Source organism: Sphaeramia orbicularis, chromosome 8, assembly GCF_902148855.1.
Source record: "Sphaeramia orbicularis chromosome 8, fSphaOr1.1, whole genome shotgun sequence".
In the NCBI taxonomy this organism is placed as follows: Eukaryota; Metazoa; Chordata; class Actinopteri; order Kurtiformes; family Apogonidae; genus Sphaeramia; species Sphaeramia orbicularis.
In genome coordinates this window covers 2,405,201-2,426,563 of record NC_043964.1, presented here as the reverse complement: position 1 = coordinate 2,426,563, position 21,363 = coordinate 2,405,201, and the positions used below count along the sequence as shown (strand labels likewise).

The following is a 21,363-nucleotide window of genomic DNA, read 5'->3' as shown; positions in this document are numbered from 1 at the left end:
CGAACCCTGCATTTGGTTCCATATCTGGTCAAATTACTTCGGTCCAAATTTTATGCAAATTAATTAATATTTAGAGGTGTCCCAGACAGGTGCAGATGTCTCTGTACACTCTAACAGAACTATCCAAATGAATAAAGCAGATTAGAATCATTTGTAATTTTATTCTCCAAATCAAACTGACACTCACATAAAAATGTTCCTTAGAAAGTCCAACAACCACTGTTGGTTTATTGAAATGACCAAAAATGTTCCTGTGTTCTTTGACAACTTGTTGCCAGTACTGTTTGTGATCTGCATTTGTTGTTCGGCTCCAGTTGAAGTCTAGAATAAGCTCCGCCCCTCTGTCAGTGACATCATTGACAGCTTTAGTGGAATGCCCAGTTTTCTCCTCCTTCTGAAAGTCTGCATCATCAGCCCAGTCTACTGGAGGAACTGTTCAGAATGTTTGTGGCAGATCCAAAGGTTCAAACAAACGCATGGTGCTGGTGGAGACAAAAGCCCTGATCTGCTTCCCTTCACAATCTGATGGATGAAGGACATCCCAACGCTTTAGAGGAACCAAAGAACCTGCATTTAACATCAGGTTGTCGACCATCAGCTGCTTCTGCTCTGGTGTTACACTGGAGTCACAGAATGGACCACAACCAGTTCTACACTCCAGTTCCACAGATGTGGGCGGAGTTACTTCATCCATATATTTACTCCAGTACCACAGATGTGGGCGGAGTTACTTCATCCATATATTTCTAGCTGAATCCCTCAAACCTTGGTTTTGATAGTTCTGCTCTTCTCTTACAGGTCAGCTCGGCTATGCAGAAAATGAACAATTAGTCCATTTACTGGAAACTTACAGCAACTTGTGCACTTTTTCTTCCAATTTTTTTCCTAAATCATCTTTTGAATGCCAAAACCTAATGCAGGGTTCTAATGCAGGTGATCTGAAACTGTATTTTTTTACCAGGATTGTTGGACCACCCTGGTGATCCTACTATTGTCATTTGTATCGTATCGCCAGATTCTTGCCGATACACAGGCCTAGTCGTACGTCGAACGAGTGCTAAAGTGTTTAAAGGAGAAGAGGCGCCTCATGCTCTGAATCATCACCGCTGTCTTTCTTACCAGAGAAATGACAATAACTACACTGCAACTCCTGACATAAAATATTACGGGTGTGAGGGTGAAGAGAGACACAGAGAGAGTGAGACAGAGTGATGGAGCGAGGCCTGACCTATATAAGAAGGAGGCTAAAATATTTATGGATGTGAGTGTCCTAATTGGCAAGCCACTGGGAGCACTGCAGCCTTCTCCTCCAATCAGAGCTGGGGAAGAGGTTAACACACATGTACAAGGATGAGCGTTGGTGCGTTTGGTCCGAGGGCCAGAGCGCAGCCTCTACCCCGCGACCCCGTCTGTCATCAGCAGCCTGAGAGATGCCTCGTTACAAGACTGATCTGGGCTCCAGCATTGTTAGAATCATTACTAGAGCTGTTATCATAACTGTTCTCTCTGGCACATACGGACGGGAACAACCGCTCAGAGCGCTAAGTCAAACACAGTCTAATTGGCTGGGCTTAATCTCCAGCCCTGGCACGCACTGCTCTGCTCTGCTCTCTGAGAGGCCTCAATTACTGTCCCGGCCGACGGAGACGAGGAGGCAGACACTTTCTGACTTCTCGTTCCAAAGTACTGCAGGCGAGGGACGAAGATGTGGATCACATCTGGGGTCAACAAGAACTCAGGACATCAGTGTTTTAAGCAGCCTGATACATTTAATGGGAAAAGTAGCAGCTAATTGTGTGATTTTCTTGAGCCTTGAAAAAAAACAAAAAAACAGCCCCCCTCAGTTCCCATCGCTCATTCGCTGTAATCTCTGACTTTGACTGCGCTGACTTTGACATTCTGACACGGGTTTTCTCACTTTCATCTGCTCAGAAAATTTCTACTCAAAAACTGGAATTCCAGGGGCTGACCTACCAGCGGGACATCATTTCAAATGCAATTTTTACAAGAAACTGTGGCCTGAAAATGTCTCAGAAATTTTCAAGTGCTAAAAATTGAACTCAGTGGTTTAAGTTCAGACACTGAAAACACTTGGTTTGGTTAAAAGGACCTAGGGCTGAAAGATATATCGTTATCGTATCTATATCTAGATATGAACATTCAAGATATTAATATCAAAAAAGCAACGATATAAACATTATAGATTTCCCCCGCGCTTGCCCTACATGTACAGCTCTGGAAGTCACAACAAATTTCATTTTTACGATTGTCCTTGAATGCACCGCTAAGGCCAGCCAACCACAAACCTTATGTTGATGACTGGCAGTGAGTTCTAATAAATAAAACTGCACTTTCCACATTCTTTTGTATTATGATGTTTGTATTTTTCTGAAAAATGCTTGGTTTTCACCGAACCTGTAGTCATATCATATTGTATCAATATCGAGATATCTGGCATGAATATCGAGATATGAAATTTTGTCCATATCGTTCAGGCCTAAAAGGAACACTGCCAAGGTTTGGCTTTTAGGAGAAATCAGAAAAGTTTTGGTTTTCCGCTCATTATTTTTCATCTTTCTCTTTAAATATTGGACAACTAATAACTAGACTAATCTGCTTCCTCCAGTTGTATACTACAAAGCATAAAGCGATAGAAATTAAAATATGTACTTCAAAAATGAGCAAAAAAAGAACTTAAAAAGAGAGAATGATTGTAACTCTAAATAGTAAAATATCCAAATCCAACATTTTGATACATGTGATGATGTAAACCTTCCAAGAAGGACATGATCTACAAACCAGTGCCTCTCCAACAGAGGAAATACTCACCTATAAATAATGACAAATCCAAGTTTTCCTTTTTGCTTTAGTACAAAAAACCCCAATTAAATCATGAAAATATTTACATTTTACAAAAGAGATGTGAATAAGCTGAAAAAACAGGAATTTCCTTTGAAAAATTAGTGCAATTTTAACAATATTATTTACACATGTACATTTACATACAGTGTTCCATAAACATTTGGGAACAGGCAGAATATTGTTCAAATTTTGGAGTTTGAACTAAAATTTGAACAATTTCTCCAATATTCCATCTGTTATTATGAACACAACTCCAGATCACAGTGGATCCATAAATGCAACTTTAGGAACAGGCAGAATATTGTTCAAACTGCACATTTCAGGTTGTTCATCTGTGTTTTTATTTGTGTATTTATTTGCATTTTACTGTGAAAGAATAGTTTTGTAGCTGGAGGAGGAGTCTGGGGAGAGGGAAGTCTGGGCGTCCCTGCTTAGACTGTTACCCCCGCGACCCGGCCCCGGAAGACGTGGAAGATAATGGATGGATGGATAGTTTTGTAAATGTAAATGTTTTCACAGTGTAATGTTATTTTTTCACTTCAATTTTTTCCACAGAATTTTTCACAAAGAAAATTTGTCGTCATTATTTCTGGGTTATTGTGTTTTTCTTTTGACTGTAGATCACATTGGTCTGTATGTGGAACCTGAACCAAAAGGATTTGGAAAACCTGGACTGTTCAGGTTCATTTATGCACTTTCATCCTGCAGGGCCGGATTGGAACCTTTGACGGGGGGGGGCAGATTTGGCCCCCGGGCCACATGTTTGACACCTGAGCCTTCATGTATGAAAATAGTAAAGATTTGTCCTGAAACATGTATGTGACAAATCCGTAAACCACCTTTAATTTAAATTATTGATATGGATGTAAAAAGAACAGAACTGTTAGATTCCACTAAAAAAAAAAAGAAGAGAGAAAACTACAAACAGACACTTTCTCTTTAAACATGGGACATTTAATAACTAGACTAATCTGCTTCCTCCAGTTGTATACTACTAAGCTTAAAACGATAGAAATTAAAACATGTACTTCAAAAATAAGCAAAAAAGAAGATAAAAAGAGAGAAGGACTGTAACACTTAATAGTAAAATATCCAAATCCAACATTTTGATACATGTGATCATGTAAACCTTCCAAGAAGAACATGATCTACAAACCAGTGCCTCTCCAACAGAGGAAATACTCTCCAAAAAAAGTTTCTTTATCAAAGCTGTCCTCACAGATTGCCCGACAAAAGAAAAGCTGTCCAAACTGAAAAGGAAAATCCCCATGATGTGGCCAGAACTACAAAAATGAACAATGTGAACATTTGTGTCCTGCCAACATTAAACTAAACCAAGTGAAACACAGATTTACTGGTTTAGTGCAAACACAAAAAGCAAATTCATAAGTTACAGGATATTATTGGTGGAAGATGGATTAAAATAAGGCAATAACTACAACAGTACAATCCATCCACTATCATTCTACAAAAGAAAGCAGTACGCATCATTCATAAGGCAGGTTCCACAGATCACACAAATGCATTATTTTTACAAAGTGACTCAAACTCACAGACATCATAGAACTACAAACAACACAAATCATATTCAAAGCCAAAAATAATCGACTACCAGGAAACGTACAGAAATGATTCACTGAAAGGGAAGGAGTTCTAATTTAAGGGGTAGATTTAATTTCAAAATTCAGAGGGTGCGCACTACTAGGAACAGTTTGAGCATATGTGTGTGTGTGTGTGTGTGTGTGTGTGTGTGTGTGTGTGTGTGTGTGTGTGTGTGTGTGTGGTGTTAAAGTCTGGAATAAACTGAGGGAGGAGAATAAGGACTGTCCAAACAGAAGACGATTCAAAAACACTTAGAAGAACAGGTTTTTCACAGATATAGAGAAGAGGGTTAGGAACTGTCACCATATGTTCACTGTTGTTTCTGTAGGTATTTCCTTCCTTCAGTTAGTTATTATTTGTTTATTTATTCGCTAGCACAACTAAGAAAGGCACTGGTAAAAGATTACACTGGGTTACAAAAAAATGTTTTTTGCAAGTTGTCTCGGTTTTTTCAACTGAATCAGGACCATTTTGCAGCGCTAAATCCAAAAATGACATCTGTTTTTCTCAATAAGGTCAGGTTTTTTTGCTAATTTGATTTTGAAAAATTTGATCTTCTCACAAAATATAATAATTAATACCAAAATAAGATTGGTAAGCACACTTTATGAAACGTGTGACTTGATTCCTGTTAGGTACAATGGTGTATTCAGCACAGATGGAGCAGAATACATCAGGCTTATTTTTGCAAGATCTTCCAGTCGAAGCCATTTCATTCACCTGTAATATTAAAAAAAAAACATTAATCATAAATTGGCAAAAGTAAAATCTTCAGAACTCGTTTACTGCAAGAAATATGAAAGAATTTTGTATCATATGATGTGAAAACGCCCATAAATGTAAGCACAAATGCTAAAAAGCCAATATGTAGCATAGTTCAGAAAGTTGACCTGAATGAGCAAAATTAATGTGATTTTTGGATTCAGCACCAAAATGATCCTAAATCAGCTCAAAAAACTGAAACAATACATTTGTTGTTGACCAGTGTTATATGTGCATTTGTATGCTGTGTATATGTAAAAACATATATATGTGTGTATGGATGAATGAGTGTGTGTGTGAATAGATATATAAATATAGAAGAGTAATGTAAAAGGAAAAGGGACATATATTATTAATAATATTGTAGGGTGAGGGGGTGGGATTAAATAAATTGCACTTCTTCCCACCCCTTTTCGGGTAAATGTAAATGGAATTATTGTGCTTTTCTTCTGTCTAAGATTGTTATGATTCTTGATATTTGTATTATTATGTATGTTTTGCAAGTTTGCATATATGTTAAATTTCATTGCATGTTCGGAATAAATCATTAAATCACTAAAATAAAATATGAGTTTATCTTACAATATTTCCCATCCTTTAAAGTCCTAACTTCTGTGTTTCTATATAACTGTTATGCAAGAGCAGAGCTGTAACCATAGAAACCTTCATCGCTTGCATTGGATGCTACACTACGACAGTGACCATAGAAACAGCTGTTCCAGTATCAGGCCTAGAATACAGCAGAACGATACCAACATAAACAAGTTCATGACATAAATTCAGTCTGTGTAGTGAAATGAGAACAGATTAAGTGGAATAGATTTTTTTTTTTTCTAGAATAACCCAAAATGCTGCTGGTTCATTTTGTTCAGAACAAAGGAGGCTTCATGTCTGTAGAGTGATATTAAAATAGATGTCAAACAGCTCAAACACATTAATTAGCCATTCAGAGCAGAGTATTGACCTAACGATACTAACGCTGCATCATGAGCTCCGAGTCATTGTTGTGATTTTTAGGATTAGCAGGCACATGAGTTCAACAAGCAGCTCTGTCTTGCTTGCACAAAGGAAAAGAGAGCAGAAATCAATGGGCTGTGTTTACAGGGTACACAGCCGACTGTAACACTGTACGTTATGTTACACACAGCCAAGCAGTAAAAACAGACGAGCTGCTTGGCAGGGCTCAGTATGGCCGGTCTCCTGCTAAAAGGAGGCAGACACTGCAAAGACACATGGGCCAAGAGCACTTATTGGCATCGGCTCCAGTCTGAGATGGAGTGAAAAGAGGGAGAAAATTCTAAACATATTCGAATCAAACATCCAAACAGTCATGCAGATACTGCTACGGTCGTCTCACTGAGTAAAGTTTTTTTTTTTTTTTCTCTTTCTTTTTTTTTTTTAACCCTTTCATGCACAGTGGTCACTCCAGTGGACAGTTATTTTACAGCTGTTCTCTTGTATATTCACGAGTTTTGTTGGTTTATTTGCATCTCAGCCAACACAGTGGACGCTTATGCATCATCCCATACACTGACATTCAGACCATTACTGTAACTTAGATGTTCTTGATAAACCTGATCTGCACTGAAATTTTTTTTTATGTAAATCAATTGCTAATTGTTATCAGATTGTAACAGTTTTTTTGTTTGTTTGTTTGTTTTGTTTTTGGCGTATTATCTCCATGAAATGAATAATAACTAGTATTAGAGTGTGTTAAATTGTGAGAAAACATCTGATTAGCAGCATTAAAAATGTTTTATTGCATAGTTTTCCATATCATTTTGTGATATTAGGTTTCAAATACATGTTTCTTTGCTTCAAAAATTAAATACATGGAGTGGCCATTTTTCTAACTTCTTAACAAAAAAACAAAAAAAAAACTCAATTGCATTGTTTTTTTCATCCCTTAAAAGGAATAAAAACACTCAGGAAAAATATATTGGGTAAGAATATCATAATTCATGCATGAAAGGGTTAAACATTGCAGTCTCATCCCTGTACAGGAAAACTCTGCAGCCTCCCTGTTCTTTCTGTTCAAATACACAAATGCTGTACTCACGTAAGAAGTACTCAGATGGGTCTGCTTCATAATCTGTCTCTTCAGGAAAGTGGTCTATCTGTTTACACATCCCTTTGAAGTTTCCTGTTGGGAAAAACACAGTTTCACAAATGTCAATGACAAACAGTACATCTGTAAAGGTATTTCACAAGCATTTGAAACATTTTTCCATAAATGTACACAAAGTAGAAAAGATGGTCAAAGCTAGCAACATACTGGAGCAAATCACTTTCAAGATTGCTCTCGGGCAGGGTTCTCCAACTCCTGTTCTTTCAGGTTCCACATGCAGCATGATTTGATCTGCAGTGGAGCCAACCAGTAAAATAAGAACAGAATGACCTAAAAATAATGACAACTGCAATTATTTGTCTTTGTTTTGGTGCAAAAAACCCCCATTAATTATGAAAATACTTTTACAAACTTATCAAACAAACAAAAAAAAGTGAAAAACCTGAAAAAACTGAAATTTCTTCAGAAAAATCAGTGCTATTTTCTCAGTCTTCTTCCTCCACTTCTCATTAGTCCATGTGCATTCTGGATCAGATCTCCAAAGACACTAAACACTGAGGAACAGGAAGAAAAGAGTTCAAACTGGACTGAATTTAATACAGACATTTCAGGTTGGGCACATTTGTTCAGGTTAGTCACATTTTATTGGTACAGGAGAGTTTGGAAATGGAAAGATTTTCAGAATTTAATGTTATTTTTTTTGCACTAAAATATGAAGTTGTCACTATTTATAAGGATAATGTTAGGTGATTTTTAGGTAATTTTTAAGTGTTTTTTTGGGTGATTTTTAGGTGGTTTTTCATTGATTTTTAGATGTTTTGCGTAATTTTTGGATGATTTTTGGGTGATTTTTAGGTCAAATGTTCACCGTGGTCAGTTTCAGATGCTGCAGCTCTTTCATAATTCATACTTTCAGTTCTTGTTTGTTCAGTATTAATTGTCCTCCTTGTAAATCACAGCTGGACTGACTGGACATATCCTGGCCAAGGAAAATCAAATTCTCCCTTTGTGCAGTAATCTACACCTGGATTTACTGCCTCTGATTTTTTTTTTTTTTTTTTTGATTTAGTGATTTATTCCGAACATGCAATGAAATTTAACATATATGCAAACTAGCAAAACATACATAATAATACAAATATCAACAATCATAATAACAATCTTAGACAGAAGAACAGCACAACAATTCTGTTTACATTTACCCCAAAAGGGGTGGGAAGAAGTGCAACTGCAACAATTTATTCCCACCCCCTCTCCCTAAAATGTTAATAATATATATGTTCCTCTTCCTTTTACATTACTCCTCTATTAGTGCTGGGCAGTGATTAAAATTTTTAATCGCAATTAAACGGGGGGATTTCTGCGATTAATCACAATTAATCCCATAGTTACATGGGGGGGGGGGGGGGATCAACAGCGTGTATTGCCTTTAAGTGATATTTCAGACTGGAAGTACTCTGGTGATAAAAAAAAAAAAAACATTCCACATTGCAGTGCAGTAAATATAGAGGACCTCTATATTTATATATCTATTCACATACACACACACACAAACTCATTCATCCATATACATATGCATACATTTATACATATACACAACATACAAGTACACATACACACATACAAGTACACATATAATCTTTTACCAATGCCTTTCTTACTTGTGCTGATAAATAATAAACAAATAATAACTAACTCAAAGAAGGAAATATATACATAAACAACAGTGAACACAATAATATACATTATATAGCCTAAATGTCCTCTAAAATTTATGTTTATTTGCAACATAGGATAGCAAACTATTACATGACCAAAAACAAACTAATTTTAGCAAAAAAAAAAAAAAAAACGTCTCAGTTTTGAATGTCTTGGGTTGCCAGAAATTTGTGATGTTAAAATGAGGTCACGAGCCTAAAAAGGTTTGGAACCACTGCTTTAACCCTTTCATGCATAGTGGTCACTCCAGTGGACAGTTCTTCTGCAGCTGTTCTCTTTTATGTTCATGGGTTTTGTTGTTTTAGTTCCATATCAGCCAACACAGTGGACGCTGATGCACCATCCCATAATACACTGACAATGAAAACATGACTGTAACTTTGCTGTTCTAGATAAACCTGATCTAACATGTTCGAGTGTAAATCAATTCACTGTAATTAACAACAAAAGTTTGTTTCTTTTTTTTCTTTTTTTTTTTGGCATATTATGTCCATGAAGTGAGTAATGACTAGTATTAGAGTACACTACAAACAAAAAGTTAAGGATATACTTTTTTTCTTTTTTTTGGTCATTTTTTTGTCATTTTTGCCATTTGTAAATAAAACTGTCTGGTCATTTAAAAAAAAAAAAAAAAAAAAAGTGTTTCAATTTAATTCACACACAAAAAAAGTAAAAAGTATTGTGCAAGAATCCCTAACTGAAAAAAACATAGCCCAAAAATTTTAAATATCCATAACTTTTTGTTTATAGTGTATGTTAAAATGTGAGAAAACATCCAATGAGCAGCATTTAATGTTTTTATTTCATAGTTTCCACACAGTAGATCAGTAAATACATGTTTCTTTGCTTCAAAAATTAAACACATGGTGTCCAGCTGAGTGGACATTTTTGCAACTCCATGAAAAATAGCTTCATAAAAAAAAAAAAAAAAAAAAAAAAAATAATAATAATAATAATAATAATAATAATAATAATAATAATGGCATTGGGTTTTTTTTAATGCCCAAAGAGGAGTAAAGAAAAAAATCTTGATAAATGTCCTCATAATTCATGCATGAAAGGGTTAAAGGAAGTGTTTCCAACTGTCTTGAGACAAAAATGACCTAAAGCAAGAATGTTTTTGCCCAGAAATCCTGTTTTGTGACTGGGTTGGTTTTTGCATGGGTCTGTCCTTTCTGCTCCAGTTTGTGTTTGCAGTGTTGTTAAAATGTGAGAAAACATCCAATGAGCAGCATTTAATGTTTTTATTTCATAGTTTTCACACAGTAGATCAGTAAATGCTCCTGGAGGATTCTGCTGGTTTCTGTAAATTGGCTTAGAGTCTGGTTTGGACCAACTCTATATATAAAGTGTCACGTGATAGCTTTTTTGTTGTGATCTGGCGCTATATAAATAAAATTTGATTGATTGAGTGATTTGATTGGTTTTCCCCTGTAAGTCGCTTTGGAAAAAAGTGTCTGCCAAATGCATAAACATAAACATAAATACATGTTTCTTTGCTTCAAAAATTAAACAAATGGTGTTCAGCTGAGTGGACATTTTTGCAACTCCATGAAAAATAGCTTATTAAAAAAATAATAATAATAATAATCACATTGTTTTTTTTAATGCTCAAAGAGGAATAAAGAAAAAAAAATCTTGATAAATGTTCTCATAATTCATACATGAAAGGGTTAAAGGAAGTGTTTCCAACTGTCTTGAGACAAAAATGACCTAAAGCAAGACTGTTTTTGCCCAGAAATCCTGCTTCGTGCTTTGCTTGGTTTTTGCATGGGTCTGTCCTTTCTGCTCCAGTCAGTAGACGCTCTTCAGAAGGCAGACCTGAGTAGCGGGCCTCTCTGGCAGCAGGCATGGGCTTGTAAACAAGAGGAGCGCAGCTGGTGCGACCTGGAGTGGCTCCAACTGCAGCGCGCAGGGAACCTCATCTCTTAACGCTCGTTCATTTAGCTGACACCTTCCTGTCCAACCTCACTGTCCATCCAGGAAGCGGCGTGCCGGCTTCCCTCTCCTCGCTCTCCCACTTCCTCCTGTTCGCGCCCCCTCAGTGGAGCTTTGGCGTTGATGAGGTCATTCAATGTGGCGTGGCGGGGGAGTCGCCCATAAGGCAGCCATTACACCGACCTGCTGCTGCGGTAAGGAGACAGATGCCTGGGCGTTTGATTGGGCCAGATTAGCGTTTCATTAACTTCTTCATCTCCTCTCCCTCCAGTGTCCGTCTAATTAGGTGAACAGGTGTTGGTTACCATGGCGCCAGGTGTTGCCGATGAGGTCTTGGCAGCGAGGCATGATGGGCGCAGCGGGGGGCAGTTATTACTTTGTGAACGGCCCACATGCAGGGGAGAGAAAGGAACCCCCTGGTGATGACCACTCAGACGTTAGAGAGAGTGTCACCTGAAAAGCAGAGCCATCAAAGCGTCCTGGATCTGCTGCCACACCTGCAGCCTGAGGGCCCGCGTCGCCCGCCGTCTGTTTAGAGACTGGGCTCGGATATTTGGAGGGGAGATATTTGCTGTGTTGTCTCAAGGTCACTGAGTTTAGAAATATTTCATAAGTGGAGGATGATGTGTGAGTCTGAGAATCACTGCATGAAAAAGTCCACCTTCAGTAGACCACCTTCAGTAGACAGGGTCCGGAGTACTGACCACGAGTACGAGCACCCACCCCCTTTACTACTGTAGAAGCCTGAAGCACACTGAGGCTCTGAGAGGTGGGGATTTTTCATTCTAGTTTAGTTTTAGTTAGTTTGGACTTTTTTTTCTCTAATTCAGTTTGTTTTAATTAGTTTTTAGAGCAGGTTTGCTAGTTAGCTTACCAGCTGACAGGCTGTAGCTATCGTTGTCTGTCGTCCGTTACAAAAATTTCAATCGTCTTCTTCTCTGAAACTACAATTCCGATTGACTTCAAACTTGGTATACAGCTTCTGTATGATGATGTCAACACAAGGGATTGAAATTATTTCGATCCGGATCTGATTCTGGATTTGAAAAATTTTCCCATTATAAGAGATAGGAAGTGGATTGATCCAATAAATCAGTATCAATGAAATCAAGTGTGAATTTGAATTTTTTACAGATCTGATTGAATATGAGCAAAACATGGACTATTTCTGTATAGAATAAATACACAGAACTGGGGGAGAATAAATGGATCTGGATACATTTCCCAAACCTTATAATTTGACCGGTAAGATACAGGGTCATTGGTCTGATTTTTTTTTATTAGTTTTAGTTATTTTCTAAATGCTTAGTTTTAGTTTAGTTGTAGTTCAGTGGTCTCTTTTCTCTTCTTCTCTATTGTCATATTGAAATAAATCCCAGACAGGACTCTGCTGCTTTAGTCTCCATGTTTCCAGGTAGAGTGGGGACCAGAAGACGACTGGAAACCACAAGTGACGGACCAGTAAATATCATATGGTGCCAACAGATAAAATTGCTTGAGGGAAATAAATCACTTTTGTATCGATCTGACATCGACAAAGACAAAAACGAAGGGAATTTTTTCCATAATCATTTGTTACTTTTGTAAACACACAATACAGTTTCAGTTATCTTTTTTTTTTCTTTTAATTATAGTTTTTATTTATTTTAGTTGACGAAAATGTTTTTACAATTCTAGTTTTCGTCATTTCGTTAGTTTTCGTTAACGATAACGACCTTGCCACCTTGGTAGACAGAGTCCGGAGTACTGACCATGAGTATGAGCATCTGTCCCCTTTTCTGCTGGTTAAGCCTTATGCACACCTGACATTTGCTCAATTACTGTCCTGAAGAACAAACCTGACGCAATTGTTCTAGAACAAGGGTGTCAAACATACGGCCTGCAGGTCAAATCTGGCCCGTGGGATGAATTTGTGAAATGCAAGAGTTACACAGAAACATTAACAGTCAAGGGTGTCAAAATCATTTTAGTTCAGGTTCCACGTTCAGACCGATATGATCTAAAGTGGATCAGACCAGTAAAATACGATCATAATAATCTATAAATAAGGACAACTATCAACTTTTCTGTTTCTTTTAATGTAAAACTTTACAATCTGTCCTCCAACAAAAACTGTGAATTATCTGAACAACTATGAACAACATGAAATGTCATGAAAGAGAGATAAGTGAAATTTTACCAATATTCTGCCTGTTACTAAACGTTTTGTATATCTGTAGATCCACTATGATCTGTAAGTTGTAATGTACATGTGTAAATGATAAACTGAGACATAATATTCTTAAAATTGCTTTTATTTATCTTAAGAGATTTCAGGTTGCTCATGTTATTCAGAATTTTTTTAAAGGATAGTTTGTAGATGTAAACATTTCCATAATGGAATTTTACTTTTTTCACTTTAAAACATAGAGAAAAGTTTGCAGTTGTCATTATTTATGGGGGTTTTATGCTACATTTTGCTTTATCGCTAGTGTTTCTTCATGAGTGTTTTTTTTTTTTTATATGCAGCTGAGCTACTGTGACCAAGTAATTTCCCTTTTTTGGATCAATAGTTTGTCTAAACCTGAGTCATAACTACCATAACCCAAAAACAATTGCTGATTGAACAATTTCTATCAACAGGTTTTGGGACATGTAAGAAAAGAGAAATCAAGGTTAAAGACAAAGAGAAGGGGAGAATAGAGAGGTTATGAAGGACAGAGGCAGATGAAATGGGAGGTGGAATACATTCACGTTGTGTCAGTTAGGCTCTCAGTAATTGCTGAGCCGTAAAAAAGCCCCCCAGTGTTTAACAACCCCGCGCAGGTTTGAACTCGATGCTTTTGATACAACATAAAGATCCTCTTTCGGTGGCACGCTGGAGATAAGAACTGGGCTCGTTCCGATCGGCTGAGAGCAATCCCAGTTAACTAGCGCGCTAGCATAAAGCTCAGAGATCCTTAATCCTCAGCACTTTGCTCGAGATGCTCAGGAGCTAGCTGTAGCACGCCAGCTTTCAGATGTAAGCTGGTGCATACTGTAGGTGTAACCCCGCCGCCTCCTGCAACTACTCCCCCAGGCTGCTGCTGGAAATAACAATATGTTCCTCTTCAACTTGCCCGCTTAAATAAGCTTTAAATAAGTTGCATTTGCTGAGGAGGAGAAGGGAAGGGAAGGGAGGGGACGCGTGCATGTGCCTCCTCCTGGACAATATTTCACTGAAAGATGACTTGTGTTTACATTCGAATACATTGTTCACTCCCAGTAGAGTTGTGCGAACAAACTCGAGGCAGCAGCAACCCACAGAGCACCATGTGTGTGTCTTTACAACATTATCAAGTCAGTGTACGATTGGGTTTGCAGCTGGCCGTCCCATCCGCAGTTGTGCGATTTGTAATAGCAGCTGTGGAGAGTGGCCTATTGGGGGAACCACTTCAATTAGCATGCTGAAAGATTTATGTGACACTTAACCGCTCCAAACGCTCCTTTTCTTGTAAGACATGTAAACTCAGCAGGCTGGTAAATGTTTTATAATGGCATTTTCATTTCAGAGACACCACCCCCCCACCCCCCCCCCATGTGAATGTGAGTGCAGGACCATGGCGTGGAGCGACCTGTTTGGACATGAAGAGCTTTAGCGAAGGGGGAACTGTTGAATGGATAGGTGTTCCCACAGGCACAGGTGTGTAGCGGGTCAAAGCGCTCGTCACTTAAAGAGAAACACCTGTAATCACTGAACAACTGAAGCGCTCTGTGTTCCCACTCATGAAAACACTCTTTGTTCTTACATTTACCTGAAAGACACAATACACAGAGGCTTTAAATCAGGGCTGTCAAACTCATTTTAGTTCAGGGGTCATATTCAGCTAAATTTGATCTGAAGTGGGCCGAACCGGAAAAAAAATAACAGAATAACCTATAAATAATGACAACTCCAAATTTTTGTCTTTGTTTTAGTGTAAAAAAAAAACATGAAATTATGAAAATACTTACTTTTATAAACTATCAAAAAAAAAACAAAACTGAAATTTAAATTAAAAAAACCTAAGAAAATGTAGTTTGATTTTAACAGTATTATTCCTCAACTTCTCATTAGTCCATGTGCATTCTGGATCAGATCTCCAAAGACACTAAACACTGAGGAACAGTTAGAAAAACTATTAAAATTGTGCTTAATTTTCTTTAGACATTTCAGGTTGTTCATATTTGTTCAGGTTATTCACATTTTAGTGTTTCAGGATAGTTTGTAAATGCAAATATTTTCATAATTTAATGTTATTTTTTGCACTAAAACAAAGAAAAAAAATTTAAGTTGTTAATTCTAGATTTTTTTTTTTTTTTTGGCTTAGTTCAAGATTTTTTTTTACTTAATTGAAGATTTTTTTTGGCTTAATTCAAGATTCACTGATCTGCCTTGGCAGAGGTCTGCGCTGTCTTTTCTAGAAAAGCACTCGGAGAGCGCAGACCTCAGCCAAGGCAGATAATTTAATCATCTGTTCCTTGTGCCAGTATCAACATTTCCTGAAATTTTCATTCAAATCTGTCCATAACTTTTTGAGTTATCTTGCGTACAAACAGACAGACAAACAGACAGACAAACAAACCAACGCTGACAAAAACATAACCTTCTTGGCGGAGGTAAAAAAATTTAGTCACAGGGGTTAGGGCCAGAGCTGGGCGAATTGTTGCTGTGTAGCGCTCGTGAACCCTCAGGAACAAGCACTGCACCTGTCAGTACTCTGGAGGCGTGGCTTCGGGGGGATGTCTGAAGAAAGGGGTTTGGACTTTTGAATTGAGTATTTTCAAAATGCAGCTGCTCAAACCATTTTTGTAAGATCTCCTACCCCACCTTGAATTAAAATTATTTCAAGGCTTCTGTAAAATTCATTAGCATCAACAGTAAGAAGTCTCACACCATAGAACAGTGTTTTTCAACGTTGGGGTCAGGAACCGCACATGGGATCACCTGAAATTTCTAGTAATTGCTACAAATTTTTTTTTATAAATTAGCTACTTATACAAAATATATGATGAGTTCAGAGAGACAATCATAATCCATAACAGACAAACTGTGGTTGTGAAACTGCAGCACTGTGGTTCTGTTTCTGTGTCAAATGTTCATTGTGGTCAGTTTCAGATGCTGCAGCTCTTTCAGAATTCATAGTTTGAGTTCTTCTTACCTCTGCCAAGGAGGTTATGTTTTTGCCAGGTTTTGTTTGTTTTTGTTTGTTGGTTGGTTGGTTTGTTTGCAGCATAACTCAAAAAGTTATGGACGCATTTGGGTGAAATTTTCAGGAAATGTTGATACTGGCACAAGGAACAAATGATTACATTTTGGTGGTGATTGGGGGGGGCACTGATTCCCTTGGTGGAGGTCTGCGCTCTCCGAGTGCTTTTCTAGTTTGTTCAGTATTAATTGTCCTCCCTGTAAATCACAGCTGGACTGACTGGACAGATCCTGACCAAGGAAAACCAAATTCTCCCTTTGTGCAGTAATCTACACCTGGATTTACTGCCTCTGTCCACAATAATAGACGTTAAACGTCGTCTACAATTAACGTTTATTTGCAACATAGTAAAGCAAGAAAAGCAGTCAGAGAGCACAGACCTCCACCAAGACAGATCTGTCCCCCCACCCCACGCCCCATCACCACCAAAATGTAATCATTTCTTCCTTGCACCAGTATCGACATTTCCTGAAAATTTCCTGAAAATCTGTCCATTACTTTTTGAGTTATCTTGCAAATAAACAAACAAACACGCAAACACACAAAGCAAAGTGATCACAATAGCTGCTGGCAGAGGGAACAAACTAATAATAATAATGGATTCGATTTCTATAGCGCTTTTCTGTGAACGCATACTCAAAGCACACACAGTGGATCCATTCTTCATTCGCTCTCACATCCTCCCTCTGGTGGTGGTGAACTCCATCTGTATCCACAGCTGTCCTGGGGCAGACTGATGGAAGTGTGGCTGCGGCCCCTACGGCCCCTCCCACCACCACCGAACATTCACACACATTCATACACCAGTGTGAGTAGCAGCACTGGAGGCAAGGGGGGTGAAGTGTCTTGCCCAAGGGACATGGGACAAGGGACATGGACAGAGTGGGATTCAAACCGCCAACCCTTTGGTTACTGGACAACCTGCTCCTCCAACTGAGCCACGGCCGCCATAAACTATTTCATGATCAAAAACAAATTAATTTTAGCAAAAAAAAAAAGTCTCAGCTTTTGAATGTCTGGGGTCGCCAGAAATTTGTGACGTTAAAATGGGGTCAAAGGTTGGAAACCGCTGCAATAGAATGACAGGAATGGAGAATTCACCAAAGCTGTGAAATAAAACTGAAGTCCTTTTTTTTTTTACTTTTAACTTTGTTCATACACAGCTTTTATTTGTCATGGAATATTGGTATTTTACTCAAATAAGGGATCCGACGCCTGCCTCCACCACTGAAGGGGGTTGGGTTCTTCAGACTTCCTCCATCAGTCCAGTCACCGCTGGCCACTGTGCCCCCTATAGTGGGAATGAGCTGTGGGCTAACCCCAGACCCCCTGCGCCCCCTCTGTCCTCTGCAGCCATAAAGCACTTCATTACCACAGAGCCTGGAGAGACACAGAAGCACTCAAGAGTGGAGTGCGATGGAGAGGAGGGGTTCTTGTGGCAAATAGAAGAGGGGTGGGTGGATGTGGATTTATAGTTGCCCACCACATAGTAGCTGTGGGTCTGTTCCTAAGGGAGCGGGGTTTATCCGGTCAGAGTCAAGCCCATTTCTGAGCCCTGTGGCACAACACATAACCACAAGGAGAGTCTATTTCTGGCCTGATGACGTTTCTGTGTTGCTCTTTATTCATCGTTTTAAAACATCCTCCCCCTGCAAGGCTTCCCAGGCTGATGTTCACATAGAGTGTAGGTTCAAGGCTTTAGAGCAACTCCAGCTGAAGCAGTGCTGTGCTTAAATTAACCCTTAAAGACCCAAACAGCCACTGTCGACCAAATGCAAAGACTGATCTAAACTGTTGATCCACTAATCCTATCAATACATGTAAATAATGGGTGTAAAATGCAGTTTATCATCTTTTCATGGTCATTTTATGGGTTAGCATTCACAAGCCATATTGATTAGGGTTTTTGTTTGTTTTTTACCATTTAACCCTTTCATGCATGAATTGTGAGAACCTTAGTCAAGATTTTTTTCTTCAGTGTTTTTATTCCTCCTTAGGCATGAAAAAAAACAATGCGATCGAGTTGTTTTTTTGTTTTTTTTTCTATGGAGTTACAAATATATCCATGCATTTAATTTTTGTTAAGATATATTTATTAAATTTCAAATACAGAATACACACAGGTATTCAAACATCAAAAAAAAAAAAAAAAATCAAACAAAACCCACTTAACCCTCCCAAACCCCTTGCTGTCACCAATCTATATGCATATACAATATGGCACTGTAAATATGAATAAAGTCACATATCAAGGTGTTACATACAAATACATCTTGACTTGTTACGGGCCTTGTACATGCGTCACAGGATTATCAAAGAAGATTAAAAAAGATTTCCACACTTTATGAAACTTCTGTTCAGATCCACGTAATGTATACTGGATTTTTTCGAGTTTAAGGTTGGAGATCATGCATTTAATTTTTGAAGTAAAGAAACGTGTTTAAAACCCAATATCAGAAAGTAATATGAAAACAATGACATAAAAACATTTTTAATGCTGCTAATCTGATGTCTTCTCACATTTTAACATATTCTAATGCTAGTAATTACTCACTTCATGGAGATAATATGCAAAAAAAAAAAAACGTTCTTGTCTAACAAATAACAATTGATTTACACTTAAACATGATAACTGCAGATCAGGTTTATCAAGAACAGCAAAGTTACAGTAATGGTCTGAATGTCAGTGTATTATGGGATGGTGCGTAAGTGTCCACTGTGTTGGCTGATATGGAACTAAAACAACAAAACCCATGAATATACAAGAGAACAGCTGTTGAGTAAGTGTCCACTGTAGTGACCTATGCATGAAAGGGTTAAAATGATTAAAACAGCAAAGCCTGTGAAAGGGTTGTACACATACTCGTAGAACATGAATTACTGTTATTGCGACCAATCTAGGACACTCAGCTCTTCAAATGTGTTACTGGCAAGCGTTTAATAAAGATTAATAAGTTAATGCATACAGCTGGGCTATTGAGCGTGACAGCATGAGGCAATTGAACTGTATTTATTCTATTTATTTATTTATTTTTGGCATTTTTCTGTAACAAATATCTTGTCAGTTAAACGATGCGATAGGGGACACTGTTATAAAAATATATGCTGATGTATTAAAACTTCTTTCCCAAGTCTGTATCAAACAGACTGCCACAAAGCCAGAGCTTTGCCAACAGTCTTTAGTGATAATCCACAATAATACAAGTAGACAGTTCTGGATGTTGGCTGTGGTTTGCATATGCACCCATACGCAACAAGACCTGTTCACGTGAAAGTCAGTCACAACGTCCCTTTGGTTTTTGTATGATTTTTATATCAGAAAGCAAGTCCGAGCAAGGAAATGTGTGCAACTGTATAAATGGCATTAAATAGAAGTTCCAAGTTGAACATGATTCTTGCAGGGATTGGACTGAACACAGTTTGGATTGGATATCCCACACGAGCAAATAGAACAAGAGTTTTTGGAAGCATCTAAGTGTACATTTACTTTTTGTCCAAAACATGCAAATTGGGCGTCTGTTGAAACTGTGTGTGTGCTTATACAGCCACTATCATAGACCTTATAACGCTGCGCAGATGACATTCATGTGAGTTTTATCACACGTTGTTACATAAAGAAAGCGTCATTCATCATCTTAACATTCTTGTCATTCCACTTTGAATTCATAATTGACTATTCCTCTGTAAAACTAGAAAAACAAAGCACTTTAACCCTTTCATGCATACTGGTCACTCCAGTGGACAGTTATTCCACAGCTGTTCTCTTGTATATTCATGGATTTTCTTGTTTTAGTTCCATATCAGCCGACACCGTGGATCATCCCATACACTGACATCCATACTGTTACTGTAACTGTGCTGTTCTTGATAAACCTGATCTGCACTAACATGTTTGAGTGGAAATCAATTGCTTGTTATTACACTGGTCTACAAGGAAAATGCTTCCAGAATTAAAGTAATGAAATTTTACCACATGAGGGTCACTGATAAAGAAAAGTCAAGTCAAAAATGTTAGTTTCCAAGATACAGCCTTGGGTCAAAATGTGAAATTCAAGAATTAACGAGAGAATGGGTTTGACTCCAAAGGAATATTTGTCTCAGAGCTACAAGATCTACTTCAAAACACTGTCTGCACATTAGAACACATTCACTTTACAGGTTCTATTTAGTGGAAGATTTATAAAACTATTATTTAAATGTACATAAATCAATATATATGTGTAATAACACTTTATCATATACCTTGAAAACATCAGCAAACCGGCACTTTTGTCATTTATTTTCCAGTTAATCTTATTAAAATACATAACATTTAGCACATTTAATGTCTGAAGCAAATCATTTCTAAAAAATTGTAGACCAGTGTTATTATTAGACTGTAATTAACAGGTTTTTTAAACTTTTTTTTTTTTTTTTTTTTGCATATTATCTCCATAAAGTGAGTAATAACTAGTATTAGAGTATGTTAAAATATGAGAAAACATCAGATTAACAGCTTTAAAAAAAGAAAAAAAAATCATAGTTTTCACACAGTATGTCAGTAAATACATGTTTCTTTGTCAGATCCGGCATCGAAATGTGATTCAACAAAACTCATAATAAAGACAGTAGAATATCAAGGGGAGCCTCATTGAAGTTTCCCTTGGCAAAGCAAATTTTTTCAGCACATAAAGGCGACCATACTAGCATTCTGCTGTTAGGATGATGGACAAGACAAGTTAAAAAAAAAAAAAAAAAAAAAAAAAAAAAAAAAAATATATATATATATATATATATATATATATATATATATATATATATATATATATATACATATATATATATATTATTCCATAGTTTTCACAGAGTATGCCAGTAAATACATGTTTCTTTGATTCAAAAATTAAACGCATGGTGTCCAGCTGAGTGGACATTTTTGCAACGCCATGAAAAATAGGTTCATAAAAAAAAAAAAATAAAAAATAAAAAATTCAATGGCATTGTTTTTTTTGTGCCTAAAGAGGAATTAAAACACTCAGGAAAAAAATCTTGATTAAGGTTCTCATAACTCATGCATGAAAGGGTTAAGGAGCCTCGATTCAGTATATCATGCTTCTTTAGGTTTTATTTCTAATGCAAAATCTCTCACTCACCACTGCATCCTCTATGACAGGGGTGTCCAACTCATTTTCTCCTGGGGGCCACATTCAGCCCAATTTAATCTGC

The 21,363-nt window shown here is 37.4% G+C and overlaps 1 protein-coding gene across 1 annotated transcript in view; it reads right to left on the bottom strand.

The window, feature by feature from the left end:
- cacng2a (calcium channel, voltage-dependent, gamma subunit 2a) overlaps positions 1 to 21,363 on the bottom strand; it is a 162,581-nt gene that overhangs the window by 54,152 nt on the left and 87,066 nt on the right. Inside the window, exon 2 of the mRNA XM_030140582.1 lies at positions 7,286 to 7,369. Within this exon, the coding sequence (XP_029996442.1) occupies positions 7,286 to 7,369 (84 nt within the window). The remainder of the gene's footprint in view (positions 1 to 7,285; positions 7,370 to 21,363) is intronic.